The 22,263-nt window shown below is 46.3% G+C and overlaps 1 protein-coding gene across 5 annotated transcripts in view; it reads left to right on the top strand.

Annotated features, from left to right (window-relative positions):
* Nucleotides 1-22,263, top strand: part of PRDM11 (PR/SET domain 11) — a 48,764-nt gene that overhangs the window by 4,145 nt on the left and 22,356 nt on the right. For all 5 annotated transcript variants that reach the window (XM_065839105.2, XM_065839104.2, XM_071809114.1 and 2 more), the window contains exons 2-5: nucleotides 15,705-15,823; nucleotides 16,403-16,506; nucleotides 17,396-17,658; nucleotides 18,622-18,689. In XM_065839105.2, coding sequence (XP_065695177.1) covers nucleotides 15,708-15,823; nucleotides 16,403-16,506; nucleotides 17,396-17,658; nucleotides 18,622-18,689 — 551 coding nt within the window. In that variant the 5' untranslated portion in view covers nucleotides 15,705-15,707. The remainder of the gene's footprint in view (nucleotides 1-15,704; nucleotides 15,824-16,402; nucleotides 16,507-17,395; nucleotides 17,659-18,621; nucleotides 18,690-22,263) is intronic.

The raw sequence follows: 22,263 nt of genomic DNA on the forward strand, positions 1-22,263 counted from the left end.
TTGGCAGCTGAATTTTGTGAAGAAGAAACCTGGTAAGGAGGGCAACACAAGCATCCCATGTTAGAGAAGTTTTTCTGTAAAATTCCGGCCATACATTACTAATAGAAAAGGCTATGAGGATTGAGAGCAAGTAGAGGAAAAAAGCAGAGGTGAAGGGGGAAAATGTTGACTTGTCATCTAGAATGACACAGTGTGGATTTTTAGAGTTCTAGTCACTGTCCTCACCGTGTAGGCTTCGGACTTCAGCTAGTCAGTGAAGGTGGTACTAGCACTGACATTTTTCCTCCTTTCATCCCAAACCCTGCAAATAATAGCAAGAACCTCTGTTTCTGCTGAGAGACAGTCAAGCAATTAAAAATACTGTCACTTAAAACTTTCTTGTTGTGGACCCTGGTCTCAGGTCCACTTGTGTGAGCAGGATAGCTCGTATCTGTGAGAGCTGTCATTTAAAGGCCTCCTCGCTCTGCAAGGCAGACAGGCAGCACACTGGTGTTTCAGACTCAGAACAGTTCCTCTGCAGTCAGAAGGTAAAAACATTATACATATAATTTAAGGTTTGAGCAGCAGAAACTGGCAGCCTCCAGAGAGCTCAGTAATGCGTACTGCAGAAGGCTGTTCCAGTGCAGTCCCTCGGTCCCGGACAGACATCAATAAGGGGCCCATCAGAAGGGTATCTGTAAGAAAAGTCATCCAAATTGAGCACGCCCTGATAAATGGCTTAGTTTCTCTACCCCTTTTTTTCTCCCCTCCTGAGGCTCTGGCTTTGCAGCCAGGCTAGTTTTACACTGACTGTAGTGACTTGTCCCAGAGGAGGATCTGCCATTCCAAAATAAGTGTTGGTGTTGAGCCCTGCCAGGACTGGCACTGCCAGGGGCTCTGCCAGACCTGTGCCACTGTCAGCTGGGGGCCAGCTTTTGCTGGTGAATGCTTGACCGTGGGTACTGGGGGTGGTGTATGAGCACAGAGTTGTGAAAGTGAATGGAAGGTGATATGGGGGGGTTACCTCGTGCAGCAGCTCTGGAATTGCTTTAATTAGCTACCCTTGAGAGCCAGTGGTGCTCCCACCTTGCACAGCAAGAGCTGATGCTCTGAGCATCCTGGCCCGGTGCCCCAGCCAGGTTGTCCCTGTGTGCTGGGAGTGCTGGCCGCAGGCTCCCGAGTGTGGATCTGGGTGCTGTGGGCACACAGCGCCCGTGACCCCACGGACACGCTTTCAGGGTGTTAGAGGCTGGTAATTGGAGCTGGTGTCGGGACATCAGCTGTTTCCAGGCTGATAACCGATGTAAAATATTGCCCAGTACATTCCTTTTTAGTACAATGAAGCTTTAGTTCAAGGATGTATCATATAAACTGTACCACAGTATTCTGAGTGGGGTTAAATGTGGTCCTTCAGCTGCAGACTCAAACAGCTGAGCAGACTATGTGTACACAGCATCTTCCTTGAAAGATGTTTTAAATTTGGTTTGGATTACCTTTCCACTCCTGTTATGTTCCTCTTTACACCTTTCGTTTGGATAAACCTTGACTTACTTGTGTCTGTGTTTATCAGGAGGTTTTGCTGTTCGGTTGTTTTCTGGTTTTTAATTTCTTCTGAGACTGCTGGAATACTTCACGTGGCCTGCTGCTTTCTTTAAATTGGAGACCTTTTGCTTGGAAAGGCTAATGTGAATGCTAAATATGCCACAGTTTGCAGAGTCTAGTCCTTTTATCCCTTCAGAGGAAATTAGTGAAAACACTTGGAAACTGACTGAAGGAAAAATCAATACCGTTGAGACATGAACATAGTTTTGTGAACAATAAAATACCTTCTAGAGTTGTCATGTGTAATACACCTAGGCATGCAGATTGTCTTTTTTGAGCTCAAATGAGATCAATAAACTTCTGAAGAATAGAAGCTTTTTAATTACTGAATTTGTCTTTCCTTCATGACTGGGAAGAGAACTTACTTATGTATGGTATGCATATAAGTTGCTTTCTTCCTTGAGAAATTTTTCATAAATCATGTATGTGGTGACGGGCTGCTGGATGGGTGCAGCGGTACCTGACCCTCAGTGTAGAATCCCACCAGCTAGCGCTGCATTGCTCTTGGAAAGGCAGTACCCCCATGAGGATGGATCCACTTACGATGTCTCCTGGATGTGTTGAGAGCTAGCACCACCTAAATCAGATGCTAACATACGTTCTTAAGGTCTGATGGACTTAGCTCTGGTGACTGGTTGGTTTTGTTGGGGTTTTTTGTGGGCTTTTTTGGGGTTTTTTTTGGTTGGTTTGTTTGGGTTGGTTTTGGTTCTGTTTGTTTTTTGGGTTTTTTTTTGGTGGATTTTTTTGGTGTGTTTTGGGTTTGTGTGTGTTTTTTTGTTTCGTTGTTTGTTGTTTTTTTGTTGTTTTTTTTTTTAAACTAGGTCTCATTCTGTAGTCAGGTGTTGAAATGTTGCTTTTGAATTCTTTTGGGGTAGTCAGTGAGCTTTTGTAGGCCCTCAGTGACTTGCATACCTGAAGTCACTGTGACATGCTCCCTCTTCTTCTGGAACTGGAATCGAATGAGTTCTTGGGCTCTTTCCATACTTCTGCTAATCAGCATTTTAAAAATGTCTGTAGTGTAGAAGATCAGGTATTTCTGTGGAACCCAATGCCTTTATGTAGATGCACTTGAGGAGCAGGGGTTGAAAGACCAGAAGTGCTTGGCCCCTTCTGGAAATTTTTTTGTAGTTAGCTGTGTTACGATATACGTGATCTGACCACCCCGCTTTCTGTGTGGAAGGGAACGTGCAGATCAAATGGTGGTGAATTCAGCACACGGATATCTGATTTCTTGGCAGATCTGACACTGGGAGTATCTGGACTGCTGCCTGCCGAGGGAAAAGGGGGTCGTTGTGACCCATGCTCAGCCGGTACTCATCCAAGCGGTGTAACATGAGCCCCTAACCTGTAGACAGATTTACCAGCCCTGAATAATGTCTGTTGTACTGTGAGATCTTATCTCCCTAATGGCCTGCAAGAGGGTACAAATGAGGAGAAATAAATATGTCTCTTGCTTTTGCTTCCTCTGCATTTTGTGGGACAGTTGATTTGTCTTGTTCTGCCTGGGGTGTTTGTTAGTGCTTTTAAAGGACTCAGCTAGTTTGTTAGAATTTTGGGAGCAAATGAAAATACGATTTGCTCCTACCTGCTCATTTCCCCCCACAAATATTTCCCTTATCGCTGAACAAATGAAGAGAAAGGAGCCACTTGTAAGCCCAAGTAGAGTGAAACCACTGTAACAGACATAGAGTAACATCTCCCAACAGAAATCAACAGGCACCAACTGGACAGATGGTACCAAAGCAGGATTTGTCTTTATTTGGTATCTGTACCCACAGATCCCATCTGAATGAGGATCCCCCTGCAGTTGAGACTACCTTCCTACAGGTGTTTGTGCCACAGAGACCTTACTATTTGGCGTTTGATTCCTGAAGCTTTTGAGTTGGGTGGTGGGAAGGGGCATTGCTCAGCAGCCAGGTGCCTGCTGGAAGTCCAGAGGTTGCTTGAAGGGATGTCATATGACTGTATCAAGGGTGAAGTTGTGCTTTTTATGTGCCGGAATTTAAGGACAGTTACAAAAATCACCAGTGTATGTAAAACCAGACCAGTCCTTGGCTGTCACCATTAAGTGTGCTGTTGGCTTTGTGCAGGAAAAGGGTGTTCTGGTGGAATTCACCAAGCTTTCTGACTCCACGAGGGAGTTTGAATTTCATGCATAGCTTGGCCGTGGCCTACAGATGTGTGTGCAAGCCTGTCTGTCCTGTCCGTCCATCCTCTCTAACACCACTAAACATTTAACAGTGGAAGAAAAAGGAAGAATACTGCAGGTAGCCTTTTTTTTTATTATGAAAAAAAAAAAGTCAAAGCTAGAACTTCTAGAAGAGTGTTGAGTGAAAGGCCATCTTGTTAAAAGATGGATGTGCTCTCTAGAGGGTCTAATTTAGACGCTGAGGAAGTATACGTGGAGCTGATTGCTGGCTGGGTGCCAGTCACTGAAGGGCACCGGAGGCTGAAATGCCAGGCAGTGCTGGTAGTGCTGGCACTTCAGCCCGTGACGGTTGGATTGCATGAATTATCTCTCTGCCTTCCAGCTAATTTTATCCTGTTGATTTTTCATGAATCATTTCCCATCTCTGTGGGTTAGAAATTAAAGTGGAAATTTGCTAGCCAGAATAGCCACATCTGCTATTTAGAAAGTAGTGTCTGGGGTTTGCTTCCTGCCCACCCCCACGCCTTCCCTTCCCTTTCCCTTTTTACCTCTGTCAGTGTTCAAATGTGTGAATCACCGATGTTGCTCACCCTTGGAGGTTTTTAGGCTGGCCAGCCTGCGCAAGTGTGTGCCCCGTGCCGTGTGGCGGGTCCCAGGTGCACAGCGAGGCTGTGGGGACCTGACCAGGGCGCCTAGAATTTCCTGCTCCTGCCTTATAAAGCATTAAAGGCACTCCAGCATCTTTTCCCTCTCCCAGCACAGCAGAAGAGTGGGGGCACTGCGGTGGCCCAGCCTGCTGAGCGCTTCCTCACTCCAGCCTTTTTGCTTGTCTGCACAGGGAAGTAAGAGGTCGTTTGGGCAGTAAATTCACATCTCTGCTTTCTAGAAGAGCATCCGTGTGATGAAAAACTTGACTTTTCCAGACCCAAACATAGCTTCCCTAGGTTGAGTTGTGTGTGCTTGCTTGCAGTCAAGGCTGCCATCTGGGCCAGCAGCAAGGAAGGGATAAGCTGATTGTCCAAAAGTTGAGCTCCATAAGCAGGGATCCAGGGACCCGCATGGGAGTTGCATAGCCTGGGTCCTGCGGTATAAGCAAAGTTTTGCTGGCAGCTGTGCTTAGGAGAAAGCACATTCCTTTGAAACTAAGTGAGTGCTAGATAAACAAGAGGAGGTCTCTAGCTTGCTGACATTCATTTTTAATCAGTCTTGGTTCATCACAGCAAATCCGGGAGACTGAAAGAGTGATCGCTTTGGAACAGTTCTGAAAATGGCCAAGTGGATGGCCAAGGAAATGATAGGTTGGGTAGCATGATACCAGTCCTGGGTATAAAGTAGTTCCTGCTTGAAACTTGATGTTATGGAAAGTGTCTTGTACTTCCGAACAAGTCTGATGTTGTCCTTTGAGAAGTTTACTGTTGGTTTAAAGAAAGATCTGTAGGTGTTCTATACTTAGGTATATAAGGCAGATAACTCAGGGCATGAGAACCCAATTAATATGTAATGCCAAAGAATATCAATAAAATACGAGTGGCTTAGGAGGTGAAGGTAGTGATTGATAGAGAGTCAGCAGCCAATAAATAAACTGAAGTGGCAGGATAAACAGTAAGGAGGATGAAGGATACTCTAAGCTAAAGGACAGTATTAGCACACTAATAAATCAACCATTTGTGGATTAACTTTAACATGAATGCAGAAAATAGTTTTTCCAAAGATCGAGGTTCTGGCATTACTGCCTGAGACGAGGGAGCAAATAATACAGCTATTTTAAGCTAGAGCTTGATCATTTTACAGAAGAGTCTCTGCAACATGATATGTGGAGACTGCGTTTTCAAAGAAGTAGACTCGATGACCCTTCCCTTCAAATGAGGGGAAGAGAAAAGCCAATTCTGCCTGACACTTACTCAACGATGCAGAAGAAAGCGTAACTCACAGCTGGCAAAATGTGTAGATGAAACAAGTTTGGTGAATTGTAGCTATTGATACGGGCAGGACAGAGAAATATGGTTTGTTTGGTAAATGGACCCACTGAAACAAAATCATTTTCATGCAGACAAGAGTTATGAACCTGGAAAGGCATGTCCTGAATGTGATCTGCAAAGGGAGGGCTGTGTCCCAGATTGGGGGGTCAGAAGGGGCAGGCAGGTTCAGGGAGCTTTCTGTGCCAGGTCTGGGCTGGAAAAGATGGCGGTGATTTTGGATACACAAACGGGGAGGTAATGATTCAGGGTGATGAGGTAGTTTCATGTCTGTAACCCTTATATTTATTTCAGATGCAGTCTTGTATCAGTGTGGCTTTCTGGTGCCAGCATCTTAAAATAATGTAGAGAAAATTGGAAGAGTTACACAGAATGATGAAAATTACTGGAAAGCTGAGAAGATGCTGCATGAGTACATATCCGGAGCTCTCCTATGTATGTGTTCTTATTCAGTGCTTATCACTATTTCTATCCAAACGCCTTTCAGTAGTGCCTTAAGGAACTAGGCTTACACCTCCCACTTGGTTGTACTCTTATTCTGTCCTTGGGGAAAAAAGCATTGGTGTTTTAGCATCTTGTTTTAGTACTGGGGTTTTGTGCCTGTTTATTTTAACTTCATAAATGTAGGTATACATTTACGTTGATGAAGCCAAAGGCAAAGAAGTGCAACTGGCAGTTCTGACCAAAGATGGTGAGGTTTGTTACAGCCATTAACCTGGGAAGCAATTCTTTCCATTTGCTCAAAGCAGCGTCCCAACACACTGGTTATTGCAGCCTTTCCCACCAGGCTGCAGGGCCCTTTGAAAGAACTGCTGACTGGTGCCCAGAACTAGGGAGATTCACATATAACTTATCCGTGATGGGGATTAACAGCTAAAATGAACTTCTGGTGAAGTACTGGCTTCTCGTAGTGTGGCTAGACTCAGATGGAGATTTTGTCCTGTTTGTAGGCAAAAGGTGAGGGCACGTGATGTACAGGGGATCAGGTTGACCTAATTCTCCTTTCTGCCCTTAAACTATGAATCTGTGAGATCAATACAGAGAGCCAAATACAGCAAAAATTAGAAATTTCTGGTTCAAGGGAATTATTTTTAATGTATTTTCAAAACACAAGTAATTTGCTTACTCTTTCAGCTGCAGTCAATAGCTGCCAAGGCTTGGTGGTGCACTGCACTGTTTGGGAGGTTCAGGCTTCATGGGAGCTTTACTTGGGTAGCATCCTGCTGTACAAGTATGTCCTTACTCAACACTTAATATAGAGAAGTTTCACCAAATAATATCCAGTTAGCAGAGATTTGTGCTGATCCATGATGCTGCCTTCCTGTTCTTGGATCAAGAAAGGGCAAATGCTCTGAACTGCCTATGATGCAGAATTTTGTGTCAAGTCATCTACCTTGACTAGAAGCCACCGTAAGACAAACTTAAGTCTAGTTCAGGGATTGTTTCAGGGGTTCTTTTCCTACTTCCCCGCTGGAACACGTCACAGAATCACACAGAATGTTAGGGATTGGAAGGGACCTCAAAAGATCCATCCTGAAGTAGATCATGGCAGGTTTTGATGCCATGTTTTTTCCAATGAACCATGCAAGAGTGACAGTGTGAACACATCTCCTATCCAGTTGAAATGACAGGAGGAGTTTCAGGTTGGCAAATGGGAATTTCCCTGTCCCCAGCATTTTGGGGGTCGGGATGACACCGTAAGCTTGGTGTTGTGGCACACAGATGTTGTTTGTTGTCTCAGTTACTGGTCTTGAGCAAGTTGTGGAAACCACTGGGAACTCTCAGCCCTCTCTGCTGTAAAATTAATTTAAGTCTCATGGTTTTGAAGCTTATTCTCCAAGCTTCTTCAGAAAGCTGCAGCAAAACTTGTGATGCTTCCAGGTGTCTTTCATGTAGTCCTGACCTTCAGCATTTTGAGAATTCGAAACTCAAAGAAAACGTTTCATACTTCTGGTGAATTTGTAGCTACCAACCGTTGTGGAGTAGTTGGCAATGATTTCAACAAGTCCTAGTCGCACCCCAGTCTCTGCTCAAATCCTACATTGTCCATGCCCTGTAATTTTCACTAATTAGGTTTGTATTTGTGACTGGCCCAGCTTGTCTCCAGCTGTGCAGGCTGCATTCAGCCCTGCTCTGCGGCTGTCGGGGGAGAGCCCTGGGCTTGCATCAAGCTGGGAGGCAGGTCATCGGGTCTTGCCCTGCCACCAGCCTCTACCATGCCAGGACATGCCAGGCAGAGGGCAGCTTTGCCCCTGGGAACATTGTGCTTCAGGGTGGAAGGTTAAACCAGTTCTGTGGCACCTGTCCAGGCAAAAGCAATTTTCTCAGTGGAACATGGGGTTAGTGTCCATCTGTGGACAGCAGTCCTCCTCTGAGCAAACTGATTCTCCCTTGTATTTTGTGGGATCGCTCGGTGTTTGTATGGGGTGAAAGCGTGAGCTGCATAGCCAGCCGGTACTTCATAAAGTGACCTGAAGTGGCTGACATGACTGAGGACCTTGGTAAGTGAATTTACCTCGGGGAAAACAGTCAGCCTTGGTCTTTTGTGTCTGTTTTTAGGGGGAGCTCAGAGCCTTGAATGCTGTGCTTTATTCCCCCTCTTCGGCTCATCAGTAACCAACTGTTCTAGATTACTATTTCTGGTAATAATATGCAACTGTAGAAAAAGCATGTGAATTCAAGTCCATCTTTCACCATGGGCCTGCACTTTAAAATGTGGTACAAGCTATGCAAGATCTTTCTTAAAAGAAGAGGGGATGACCTCCAGAAGGCCGACAGTGAGAAACTAAGTGAAGGAGCTGTGTGCTGAGGAGGGCATGGATTCCTACATGGCTGTTTCACATGCAAGAATGTCCCAATCTGGGAAACGTGCCAGTAAAACGTAAAATTAAAGCTCTGTTTTGGAGACTGATCCACACAGATAAGAGTCTGTGGCTGTTAGCTAATAACTGCAAGAAGGGCAGTGATAAAGGTGGCATACTTGAGGACAGGAATTCACAGGTTCGTTCATGCTTAACCCCATTTGGATGCTTTTTTCCTGCATTAGAGATTAACAGCTTAGATGTTCTTGTGTTTTCAACTTCCCTGATTGTGAGCAACATGATAAAGCCACTGGAGATCTTAACATGTGTCATACAGAAACATGACAGGTCCTTACCCACTTTGTAAAGAAAACAGGAGAGGCTGTGTGGCACTGCCTGTGAACCTGGGGGTTCCTCTTGGGATTTGGAGCAGTCACGCTGGTGTCCTGGGCTTGCTGAGGGGCATTGTGCCTCATACTACAACTGCCTTTGCTGTCCAAAGGACTTGATGTTTTGTGCAAACAGCACCTGGATCTTCACAGCATCCTTCTCACCCTGGGATTGTCCTGATGACCACAGGTGTACTCACATGGGGGGCTGGGTGTCTTCTGGGAATACCTTCAGCAGTAACCAAGAAGCCTGCTCTGCTTATGGTTACATGGTGCTTCTCCACATCATCTGAAATCTTCAGAGGATCTTCATGTTTAGAACAAACGTAACTCTAAAAATTGGCCAAAAAAAAAAAAGTCAAAAGTGCAGAATGTGAACTAGACTCTTGTAGTTGTGGAAAACTAAAGGGGGAGGAGAAAGGGCAAGAAAGAGAAACTAATTGGCAGTCAAATTAGGAAAAATTAAAAGCAGCTTTAAATACATCAGAAACTAAGAGAGTCCTCTAGCTAGTGGAAAAACAAGATGATGGTACCAGTTACAGCAACAGCATGGTGCTCTGTTGTAGCTTGGGAAATTACCAAACAGCAGCTACTACAGCAGTACAGCTCTAACTTTGCTGTTCTGGCTAACTTGCTTCCAGGGATTTTAAAAGGGCTGGCTGAGCAGCGCTCTCTGGGCCATAAATACTATTTAAAAAAAAAAAAAAGTGTATGTAAAATTTAGACTGAAAAAAATGTTGTGTGTTAGTCATAAACAAGTCAGCTAGGATCAAGTCTAATCTGAACAAACTATAATAATAAGCTACCGGAAGTCTGATGCTAGCTTCCAGTAAAAGAATTCAATAGCTGATTGAGATTGGATTGATCATCGTTTATAGGGATGTTAATTGTAATAGTCTGTACAGATATTTTTTTAATAGGTCTTTTCTAACATGGTCTGATTTTTCTATGTTGCTGTAATTCTGCTTGATAAAGGTGAAAGTGTTAGTATGTCTTGTTTAATGCACTGAAGTTGTGGTACAGGTTATGGGAATAAGCAGCTAGAGTGATTCAATGTGCGACACATTGTTGGGAAGGGTCCAGAGGAGACCACCAAGATGATAAGAAGGATGGAACACCTCTTCTATGAGGACAGTCTGAGAGAGTTGGGGTTGTGCAGTCTGGAGAAGAGAAGGCTCCAGAGAGACCTTGTTGCAGCCTTTTGATACTTAAAAGGGGCCTGTAAGAAAGATGCAGAGAGACTTTTCAGCATGGCCTGTTACAACAGGACATGCGGTAATGGTTTTAAACTAAAGAAGGGGAGATTCAGTCTAGACATGAGGAAGAAATTTTTAACTAAGAGGGTTATGAAACACTGGCCCAGGTTGTCCAGAGAGGTGGTAGATGCCCCATCCCTGGAAACACTCAAGGCCAGGCTAGACGGAGCTCTGAGCAACCTGATCTAGTTGAAGATGTCCCTACTCATTGCAGGGGGATTGGACTAGGTGACCTTTGAAGGTCCCTTCCAACCCAAACTATTCTATGATCCTATGAGTAAACAAAAACATGACTAAATGAGAAGTCACGGTGTGACAACAAAAGGAGAGCCATTGCTGGTAGTGTATTTCTAGAAGTGTTAGTTGGGACCTGTTTTTTTTGCTTGATGCTAGTCAAGAGGTGGGTGTTGGTCACTTCTCCCAAGTAATAACTGATAGGATGAGAGGAAACAGCCTCAAGTTGTGCCAGGGGAGGTTTAGATTTGATGTTAGAAAAATTTATTCACTGAAAGGATTATGAAGCACTGGAACAGGCTGCCCAGGGAAGTGGTTGAGCCACCATCCCTAGAGCTGTTGAAAAGAAGTGTAGGTATGATACTCAGGAACATGGTTTAGTACTGGACTTGGCAGTGTTAGGTTTACAGTTGGACTAGGTGATCTTAAAGGTTTTTTCTAGTCTAAATGATTCTATGATTCTAAGTTTGTTGGTGTCCTGGAAGAAGACACAAAAGTTAATTTGGATGATGTTTGTGGGCAACACAAAGTCTGGGCAAGTCACAAGTCATGAGAAGAGGCAAGTTAGTGGTGAAGTTGTGATCGTGTGTATGCTGGACAAGACAACAAGGAAGTCGTGTGAATGTCTTGAAGCAGTCACCTCGTCACGGAGCAGGTCGGAGGGCTGGTGTGGGGTGTTCGGTGGCCTGGGACCTGCTGCAGGAGCTGTGGCTCTTATGGCACCGTGACACTGAACATGAAACTCCAGCTGGGCATGGTGGCCAGAAAGTAAATGCCGTACTTGGACACAAACATGGAAATCCTGAGCAGGGACAGGAGGGGTTCTGTCTCGGTGCAAGGTGCTGCTCCCGTCTGCACACGAGTGCTGCAGCCGGTGCTGCGCAGGAGTGTTGCTGATAAGTTGCAGGGAGTTCAGGGAGGATCGTGAGGGGGAAGCGCTGCAAAATGTGCCATACAGTAAAATGAGGAGCTCGATGTTTAAAATAAAAGCTGGATTTCTTCTTGTGTTTTGTTTTGTTTTTCTTTCTTGCTGGAGATACACTGTGGTTTAACCAGGAGCTCACTGAAGGAAGCGCAGTGGCCTGCTTTGTGCAGGAGGTCAGACTGCACCATCACAAGGTCTCATTCTCCAGGAGGGAAAAGCGGGAAAGGAAAAGCCATTGTCTCTTCAGAGACAGATGTCTGCATCTTTTCCTGCTGAGGCCTTGGGGATTATGGACATTGGAGCTCCAGGTGCCTTGTATGCCAGGCTTCCCAAACGGGTGGGTTTTCTGACAGAGATCACCTACCCCACAGCTCATGTCTGCCTCTTTGTGCCAGCGCAGGCCCCACAGCTAACCAGCTGTCTCTTCTTGGTTTTTAACATTTTACCCCTCACCCAGCTGCTGCTTTTTCCTCCTGAGCTGCTTTACTGCAGACCTGTCAGGAAAGACCTTTCTTTCTCCTCTGGGAAGGGTGGGTAGCCCCTGCCCGCAGCCCCGGCTGGTGCATGGGGACAGAATCAGAGAGCTTCCCTCTCGCTCCAGAGATCACAGACCAGGGGCTTCACGTGCCAAAATCATGAGTCTCTCCTTGCCCTTAATATCATTTTCCTTCTGTCTGGCTGTGGTAATTCTGAAAGAAAATGCGTCTTGTTTTAGGCATCTTGTAAAGGCTTAAAAGTGCGTGTGTTTGCATGTATCTAGTTGTATTTGTGATGAGGCTTTGCTCTCAGAGCACTATATGAATATTAACTAGTGCTTTCTTGATACAGATTTGATAAAGTTCTTTCAGGCTGCACACTGTCATGTGAGAAGTTGGGCTGGAAAAATTAATCGTTTGTCCCTCGGCACAAAGAGGAGCCACAGAGACTGGGAATAGCATTCCTTCCTTCTGTAAACAGTGCACAAGTGCAGACCAGACTTACATGGTGCTCAGTCCCATACAAGCACATGTGGAATAAGAAAAATCCTGTCTTCAGGGGTTTGTAACCTTAGAACACAAATTTCTGAATGTCCAGAGCCGAGTTGCAATGGGGACAGGCTCTTCCACCAGCTCCCTGAGAGGAGTCTGCTCAGCTGCTGAGGCCGCTGGGTTGGGCGCTGCGAGCATACAGCATCACGGAGTGCGCCGTCTGGCAGCAGACATGGAAAGGGATCACAGGGGACTTTGGGGAGAGTAGCTGTGAAGTCTGGCTGATCTGGTATGGTGCCTGGGAGCAGCCAGTTTGTGTGCCTTGGAGGAAGTCTTAACGATGAATGCAGTCAAGAGATGAGTTGCTCTGCTTTATTCCTGGCCCAAGCTGGGTTGCTCTGAAGCTTAGTGGTTGTTCCAAAAATCTTAATTAAACCAGTTCTGAATTGTCATCACTCACTGTATCAATATTTTCTCTTCCACCATCCCATGATGGGAGGAAGAGGGAAGTGTTACATTTTGGAGCTTGCTGTCCTTAGACATCATGAAGTGGTTCCTGGCTCTTGTGTTGAGCTGAGGGAGAAGCATTCTTATTGCAGTGGCTTGTGTGCCAGAAGGGTGGTGGTAGCTCAGTTCTGGTCATCACAAAGGACAGGAAGGTTGAGAGCGTGACTTATGCAATTTTGGTGGAGTCCTGCAGGGCGCTGTAGGCACTTACTTGTTTGTCGTAGGTGTCCAAAGCACACGGAAAGCTCCATCTGCAGGGGTGTAGTACACTGCGCTCTGCTCCCAGATGGAGACTGCATATATTGTATTTGTAGACAGATCCTGGTTCCTGCTACGACCTGCATTCCTCTTTGTTGTCCTTCTGTCCCCAAAGACCTGCTTTGAGGTAGTGGTGCTCTATGTTCCCATAACGCATCCCACCCATCAGTCTTAAATTCCACACGCAACAATTTTAATAGGCGCTGTGGAGCATACTTCACGTTCACAGTATCACACAGTATCCCAGTATGTTTGGGATTGGAAGGGACCTCAAAAGATCATCTAGTCCAATCCCCCTACTGGAGCAGGAATGCCTAGGTGAGGTCGCACAGGAACATGTCCAGGCGGGTTTTGAATGTCTCCAGGGAAGGAGACTCCACAGCCTCCCTGGGCAGCCTGTTCCAGTGTTCTGTCACCCTCACTGAGAAGAAGTTTCTTCTCAAATTTAAGTGGAACCTCTTGTGTGCCAGCTTGATCCCATTACCCCTTGTCCTATCATTGTTTGCCACTGAGAAGAGCCTGGCTCCATCCTTGTGGCACTCACCCTTTATAGATTTATAAACATTAATAAGGTCACCCCTCAGTCTCCTCTTCTCCAAACTGAAGAGACCCAGCTCCCTCAACCTTTCTTCATAAAGGAGGTGCTCCACTCCCTTAATCATCTTTGTTGCCCTGCGCTGGACTCTCTCCAGCAGTTCCCTGTCCTTCTTGAACTGAGGGGCCCAGAACTGGACACAGTATTCCAGATGGGGTCTCACCAGGGTGGAGTAGAGGGGAAGGAGGACCTCTCTCGATCTACTGACCACCCCCCTTGTAATACACCCCAGGATGCCATTGGCCTTCCTGGCCACAAGGGCACAGTGCTGGCTCATGGTCATCCTGTTGTCCAACAGGACCCCCAGGTCCCTTTCCCCTACACTGCTCTCTAATATGTAATTTCCCAACCTGTACTGGAACCCGGGCTTGTTCCTACCCAGATGCAGGACTCTACACTTTCCCTTGTTAAATTTCATCAGGTTATTCCCCGCCCAACTCTCCAGCCTGTCCAGGTCCCGCTGGATGGCAGCACAGCCTTCTGGCGTGTCAGCCACTCCTCCCAGCTTAGTGTCATCAGCAAACTTGCTGATAGTACACTCAATTCCTTCGTCCAAATCGTTAATGAATATATTGAATAATATTGGCCCCAGTACTGACCCTTTAGGCACTCCACTAGATACTGACCTCCAACTAGACTCCGCACCATTGACTACCACTCTCTGGCTTCTCTCCTTAAGCCAGTTTGCAACCCACCTCACTACTCTATTGTCTAGACCACACCTCCTCAATTTAGCTGTGAGGATGCTGTGAGAGACTGTGTCAAAGGCTTTACTGAAGTCAAGGTAGACCACATCCACCGCTCTGCCATCATCCATCCACCTTGTTACATTCTCATAAAAGGCTATGAGGTTGGTCAAGCATGACTTACCCTTGGTAAAGCCATGCTGACTGCCCCTAATGACCCTCTTATCCTTGATATGCCTTGAGATGACACCAAGGATAGGCTGTTCCATTACTTTCCCAGGGACAGAGGTGAGGCTGACCGGTCTATAATTACCTGGGTCCTCCTTCTTGCCCTTTTTGAAGACTGGAGTGACACTTGCTTTCCTCCAGTCCTCGGGCACCTCTCTTGTTTGCCAAGACTTGGCAAAAATGATGGAGAGTGGTCTAGCAATGACTTCAGCCAGCTCCCTCAGCACCCACGGATGCATCCCATCTGGACCCATTTATGGATGTTCAGACTATTTAATTGCTCCCTAACCCAGTCCTCATCAACTAAAGCAAACTCCTCCATTGACCTGGCTTCATCCGGGGTCTCGGGGTGCAGGGCTCCCCAGGACAGCCTCCAGCAGAGTAGACAGAGACAAAGAAGGCATTCAGTAATTCTGCCTTCTCTGTATCTTCTGCCACCAGGGCACCCACCCCATTCATCAGTGGGCCTACATTGCCTCTGGTATTAGTTTTATCTGCTATGTATTTGAAAAAGTTCTTTTTGCTGTCCTTGACCCCTCTCACCAGCTGTAATTCTAAGGAGGCCTTGGCTATCCTAGCTGCCTTCCTACATCCTCTAACAGCAGCCTTATATTCCTCCCAGGTGGCCAGCCCCTGCTTCCATGACCTGTAAACTCTCCTCTTCTGCTTGAACATACCCAACAGATCCCTATTCAACCACACAGGCCTCCTGGCTCCCTTCCTCGACTTCCTACATGTGGGGATGCTCTGATCCTGAGCATGGAAGAAGCAATCTCTGAATGCAATCCAGCTCTCTTGGGCCCCTTTTCCTTCAAACAGTCTTGCCCATGGGATTTCCCCCAGCAATTGCTTGAAAAGGCTGAAGTTAGCCCTGCTAAAGTCCAGGGTTGCCTCAGGTTGCTCTGTGGTGTCTCACACTCTTGTCCTGACCTGTGACTGAAATGCTGTTTCCTTCCTGACTTGAGAAGGGGTTTCCAGCTATATGCATGTGTAGGTGCCCCAGCATCTGATGGCAGCTCTTGGTGTTGGGAGGGAGCCTGGTCTGCTGGCTCTGTCCTGAGCTGGGGGAGAAAGGCTGTGGTTCCTGGGGGAAGAAGGCTGTGATTTCCTGTCCACTCATTTTTCTCCTCCCTTCCTTCCTTTTTTTTCAGAACATGAGTGAAAACTTGAAGGACTGTTTGATCCAGACCCAGGCTTCCTTAGGGGAGATGGTGACGATAAAAACAGAGGCTTGCTCTCCACGCCGGGAACAGGAGTATGGACAGCCTTGGTATGCAGCCAAGCTTCAGTCTGGTGTGCTTTAACCCTCTTTTCTCCACTTCCCACCACAACTTCAAGTTGGTTTTGAGGGATGCATATGAACCTATCAAAGTTATTAAAACCCTCCCTTGTGAGGTTTGCCTTGAGGTATATGACAGGGATTATCAACTAATTCACATGCTAGGCATGTGTCTGCTGAGTGTGGTGGTTCACATCAGGCCTCACGGTGCTGTGTGCGTTGAGTGTTGTGCTGTGCCTCTGAGCAGCACGTTTCCCGGGCTGCAGCAGAGCGGTGCTGCCTCTCTGCAGGTGGGATTCCTCTTGGCCGCTCTCCTGCCTGTTGTGGGATGTGCCAGGTGTGTGCCATGCATGGAGGTGCTCTAGCTGAAGTCAGAAGCTGCTGTAGGCTTTAGTCTTAAGACATCTCAGGTACCACCTTTTGGCAGGGTGGATGGCAGGTTGAATAATCTCTCTGCTGCAGGTATGGGAACTTAGACAGTTTTTCAGACCTTGTTGCCTCTGTTCCTTTCTGTGTGCAGTTCCAACATCTTGGTAGGTTAATGTCATCTTTCTGTTGTTCCCTCCCCAGCTCTGGAAGGCCTGACCCACTGTCCATGGAGGTGGAGCCCAGGAAACTGAAAGGGAAACGGGATTTGATCATGACCAAGAGCTTTCAGCAAGTGGATTTCTGGTGTAAGTGTCTTGTGAGTGAGGGAAAAGCAATGCTGCAGCTGGTGTAGACTTTGGTCTTTCTTAGTTGACATCCTGATGGTTTGGGGCGTGTGTGCTTTTCTGAAAAGACTGGCACATTTCATGGGGAAGCTCTTGAACAAAGTAGTTTGTCTGTCATGGGGCTGTGCAGTGGTAGGGAGGTTGGTCAAAACTGTGCTGGAAACAAGAAAATACATATGGGAAAATCGCAAGAGTTAAAGGCTTGAATTCGGAAACTGCAAAGGGAGCATTACATGGATGCTAAATCTTTCCCTTCCCCCATATTCTGGAAAAGAAAGCTGGTGCCAGTAATGTTGGCATACCTACAAAATACCAAATTGTAGTCCTGAATCCCTGTCTGGCCACAGGGCAAGTACCTGGTGATGCTGTATCTCTCCAAAGCACAGAATGAGTGCTGTTTGATGAGGGTATTTGTTTTTAGGGACATTTGTTTCAGTTCCCCTCTGGTGTGTGTGGCATCAAACCTTGTGGCTATGAGGCATCTCTGCTAACCCGGGGATGTGCAAGGGCCCCCAGCCTCTGTCTCTGCAGACAGTGATGGGGCCTTTCCCTGCACATGTAAGTGTTGGTGGTGAATCTGTGTAGGGCACCAGGGCTTGCACAAGCACAGATGTTAGTTGGGCAGCTGTGGGTTGGGACAGAGCCCATGTTGAGAGACGTGGTGAAAGCAGGTGAGCAGGCAGTGAAGCATCTGCGTGCGTGGAAACTTTGGAGAAGGGGCTCGGCCAGGCTGGGGGAGGAGGAGAAGCTGGGGCATGCTGTCCTGAGTGCTATGTGTCCTATGAGCTGTGTGAGCTTGTACGGTCATCACGTCTGCCCGGCCTAACCCCTGCTCCCCTCTCACCCACAGTCTGTGAGTCCTGCCAGGAGTACTTCGTAGATGAGTGCCCGAACCATGGCCCCCCAGTGTTCGTGTCTGACACCCCAGTGCCCGTTGGCATCCCTGACCGGGCAGCGCTGACCATTCCACCTGGAATGGAGGTGGTGAAGGAGCCCAACGGTGAGAACGATGTGCGCTGTATGAACGAGGTGATCCCCAAAGGTCACATCTTCGGGCCGTATGAGGGGCAGATCTCTAGCCAGGACAAGTCCGCAGGATTCTTCTCGTGGCTGGTGAGTGATGTGTCTCCTCAACGAAGCGAAGCCTCAGCCATGCAGCTCAGAGCTGGGGGACTTGCGGGCCTTAGCCATCTTTCCCCTTCTCTGAAGATCCTTTGCAATAGGCAAACTCTGACCTACTATAATCGTCAGTGGCTTAAGGGTATAGATATGTGAAAGGAGACCAGGTGTCATGGTGCCTCAGTTCATTTCACAACTAGGGAAAGCAGAGTTTGCATCTTCTCTTCCTCTCGCCATGTTCTTTCATTCCCTACTCAACCTCGAGGGCTCCTCCAGTACCTTTCTCTGCTCTGGTCATCATTTTGAAGACAGAGGAAGGACTGTATCTAGAGATTGCACAGCTCTTTCATGGGCCTGCAGCACTCCGTCCCAGCCTGCTTGAGCAGAGCAGATAGCCCAAGAAACCTGGAAAGAGGAGATGCAGTCTATCAGGAACTGATCCGTGTGCAGACTCCAGTACCAAAACCCATATTTTTTTACCCCAGTACTACAGGCCTTAGCCTGTGATATAGAGATGTCAGTAGATCAACAGATATTAATTATTAGGAAAAATGACATGGAGGACTTGAGTTATAGGGGCGGGGGGAAATTGAGAGCTGTTGATAGGAAATGCTGCTCACGCTTTTCTGTCTGTAAAATAAATGCGTGTCTCAGCCCTGTCCTGAAAGAGAAGCTAGCTAATCTTTTACATCTCAGGAGTGTTAACAATTTTGTCCGCTGCATCCATAGTTCTGTGTTACAGATACTTCTACATAGGGATATGCTTCCTAGTCAGTGCGGAGTCACCTCCATACACATATTCAGGGCAGCAGCCTGTAGTACTAGGAGAGCTGAGATTCATTGCATAGAGTTTCATGTCCTGACTTAAGGCTGGAACTGAAGCGGTGATTTGAGATTCACAGACCTCCTGTCTGGACCAGCTAGCTGACCTGCTGCATCTCTTCTGTTGTTCCACAGATTGTTGATAAGAACAACCACTACAAATCCATCAATGGGACAGATGAAACCAAAGCAAACTGGATGAGGTGAGTCCAGTTCTCTTCTGCCTTCCCTTTTGGGGCTCTTGTATTCCAGAGAGAGGCCATCAAACACTCCTTGTTACTTTGTGTGACAGAAAAACAAACCAAAATGCCACAATCCCTTCTGTAAAGGGTGTGCTTGTGCTCTTTCAGTATTTATTGTGAAGAGAATCCTTTGGAGTTTGATTCAATGAAAGGAACTAAAACAAGGATGTGTGTGTGGAGGATGGCTGTTTTCTGAAATGAGGACAAATTATAAAGATGATGCTATTTATCCACTCTTACAAACACTGACAGGTCTCACTCCATGATTTTTTTTTCTTCTTTATGTTCAAATATTTGCAAAATGCTTTGCATTATCCCAAAGGTAACATTTTATTTTGTTTGGAGTTTTTTGTCCTTTCCCATTTAACAGACATTGAAAGAGGTGCTTTTTTTTTTTTTCACCTTTTTGGGCTTCACTTGAAACGGTTGTCTGTGGTGGCTGCCATTGGTTGTGTCAGCTTTATTGTGTTAGGAGAAACATGAAGTCAGTTGCTGCAGCTCCAAATGCAGAAATCGTGAATGGGCTTGCACTCCCTCTGCTGGCCCTGGGACTCAGTGGAGCAGAACCCAAATACCAGTCAGTACTGAAGGGGAGTGGGGCTGGCTCTGGCTGGTTAGCTGCAGCAGGAAGGGAGCATATTCAGCTGTTGATGCGATGCTTCAAGTATTGGCATGTCTATGCAAAACGTAGGTCACTCTTGCAGCCTTCTGAGATGGAGGCAAAGCACTGAAGTGCCTGGTGCGTATGGTGAGTCACCAGAATGGGACATGGCTGCATAGTGTGGCCCATCCCACATTAGGACCAGTCCTAGTTTCAGGTGTGAATTTTGGAAGCAGTTGTTGTCAAGGAGGCATTTCACATACCAGAGCAAAGCAGCATGGGAATTAAGCGGTTCATTGGCCTGATTGCCTAGGATTTTGAGTTGTCACTCACTAAGGGAAGAGAGAGCATGAAGTATAGTTAGATGCAAGGCTGACGTAGCTGGTCAAAGCTGGTTGCACCACTTTTGCTTCATTTGAGTCTTCACATGGATAGCAGCTGTTCTGACACTTAATGTTCATAAAGTTCAGCAAAGGATCTCATTTTTCAGTAAGAATTCCAGCTGTTACAGTTGTTCACTACTGAATGAGAGAAAATGCTAGACCTGGGCTGAGGCTGGAATTGATATTCCAAAAAGAAGCAGTGGTACAGTGGACAGGTAGGTGCAGGGACATATGTCTTGAAGTAAAGACTGCAAAGTTGAAAAATCAGAGTAAGATTTTTCTGCTTAGGTCTGGATGTTTATGTGATCTGGATGACAGTGGAACTGGGCAAAACCACTGTTTTGGAAAGCAAAAATCTTATGATGAACTCTTCTTCCTAGTACTAAAACATAGGTTTGATGTCTGAATTTAAATGGGCACTACTTATGGTCCCAGCACCAAAGAAAAGAATGTTCTTGCCTAAACTTGTATTTGCTGTGGGTAAGTCTTGAGATGAGTGTGGCCTAGGCCATTCTGTACAGCCATGAAAGGTGAGAAGGTTACAGTTTTGTGGAAAGGCAATGCTTGCAACTCTTGTGGGGAAGGATGTATCAAAGAACCTGTGCAGGCTATACCAGTCTTACTGATCTTTCTGTTTTTACTCTTGAAAATTGCTTCTAATAGCAATATTATGTAGAATCTGACTGACAGTTCAAGTGGAGACGGTAATCCTCAAAAAGCCTTGGGTTTGTTCGTTAGCAGCTTTCAAACAGAGGTGCACTTGATATCCTGTGCTAGGACATTGCCTGTCACGGAGATGACCCACAGAAACTGCACTTCCGGGACGCTGTAGACAGCGCTCTTTTTGTTTTTCAGATGGTGCTCTTTGCCATCACTCACAGATGGAGTTCTTTGCAAAGCAGATCTACTCACCCTCTGGGTAGGTGGGTATGGCACGGGGAGGGCAGCTTGGGCTGACTCCTCTCTCTTCTTGTAGATCTGGCTATTGTTTTTGTTGTTTGACTACCACATCCAAGTCCATTTTCATGTTCTCACTGAGGACAATGTGTACGCTGCAGCACTTGCTGGTTTAATTTTAAGTGGCTGTTTACCTATGGCAGTGGCTGACAAGGAGGAAGAAGTACAGAGCATAGCGGATGGCATGGCAGCGGTGACATCCTCTTGCCCTTTCCCTTGTCAGTCAGTCAAGACAAACTCCTGATGCTGGGAGCATGTTCTCTTTGCGAAGTTGGCTGTTGGCACAGGGATAGTGTACTTTTCATCTCTGTCCAGAGCAGAGCGCTGTTGTTTCCAGTACTTAATGAAACTCCATGGCTTTGACCTGCAGAGGTGTTTGCAAACCTCTTCCTCTGTTTTTATTTATCTGGGAGCTCAGGGTGATTGATTACCATGGATCATAGCAAACCTCAAGTGAAATTGGTGCTTTCTCAGGCACAAACCGTAAACTGCTGCTGATGGGAGTTCTTGGGGCTTCTGAAAGATTGCACAGAATCAGTTGTTGTTTCTGGTTATGTTTGAGGAAATTCTCAAGGATCTGAACAAAAAATGAAGGTAATTCAGAAAGTTCAGGAAAAAGCCCTCTGTGTGTATATCACTTGGCCCAGGCTGAGATGCAGGATAGGAAGCACCAGCAAACTGGTGGTGCCCGACTGAATTGTTGAAGTGCCTCATGTGTGGGGTTTCCAGGCTAGTTTTGGCATTTGTAGTCTGTGTCCCTTCTTACATGTGAGTACCTGAGTTCTCAGGCTTTTGGCACAGTTCAAATTCATCCTTTTCCTCAGCCCATGTGAAAAGGTTGGTGCAAGACTTCATCACTTTTTTTCCTCTGCCATCCTCTCTGCCCCCTTTCCTCTCCAGACATGATAACAAAGAGTCACGGGGAGCAAGACTGTATGTCTTCCTATGTCTCCTTATAATCGAGATGCCTGCGATTTATCTTCATACAATAATACAGCTTGGAAGGGAGCTCTGGTCAGGCATTCCAATGTCCTCCTCAAAGGAGAACCAACTTAGATCAGTAGATCTTTTAAGTACTGAGCTGGTGTTTCAACTTTACAAGACCTTTTAAAAAAAAAAAAAAAAACCAAAAAAAAACAAAATCAGAGTTACTGTGGCTGCCCATGTGTTCAGAGGGAGTAAAAGCCTCCACCATATGTACAAGTCGTTTCGTTGAACTTTATAAACAGTTCTCTGTTACCTTGCAGCAAGTGGAACAAATGTTCTTATGCAGTACAGACCAAAATTTTGCAGAGCAAAGGGATCCTAAATTATTGCAGGACTGTGATCCCTATAAAAAAATTTCCGCAGGGCTCTGAAGTGGTTATATACTTGCTTCTTAGAGGCTGAGAAAAGTGGAGTCAGCTGATATCTTTGTGGGGTGATCGTTAAGTGCCCGCTGTTCACATAGTTTACAATGTCACGTTTGTTTTTAAAGAAGTAGCTGTACAGTCTTGCACTTTCAGATTGACCTGGGCTGAGATATGAATTCTCAGACCTACAGCAGTGGCTCCTTCAGGGGCTTGCTAAAACCATACAGCATCCCCAGAGAGGA

This window comes from Patagioenas fasciata, chromosome 5 (assembly GCF_037038585.1).
Source record: "Patagioenas fasciata isolate bPatFas1 chromosome 5, bPatFas1.hap1, whole genome shotgun sequence".
NCBI classification, from domain to species: Eukaryota; Metazoa; Chordata; class Aves; order Columbiformes; family Columbidae; genus Patagioenas; species Patagioenas fasciata.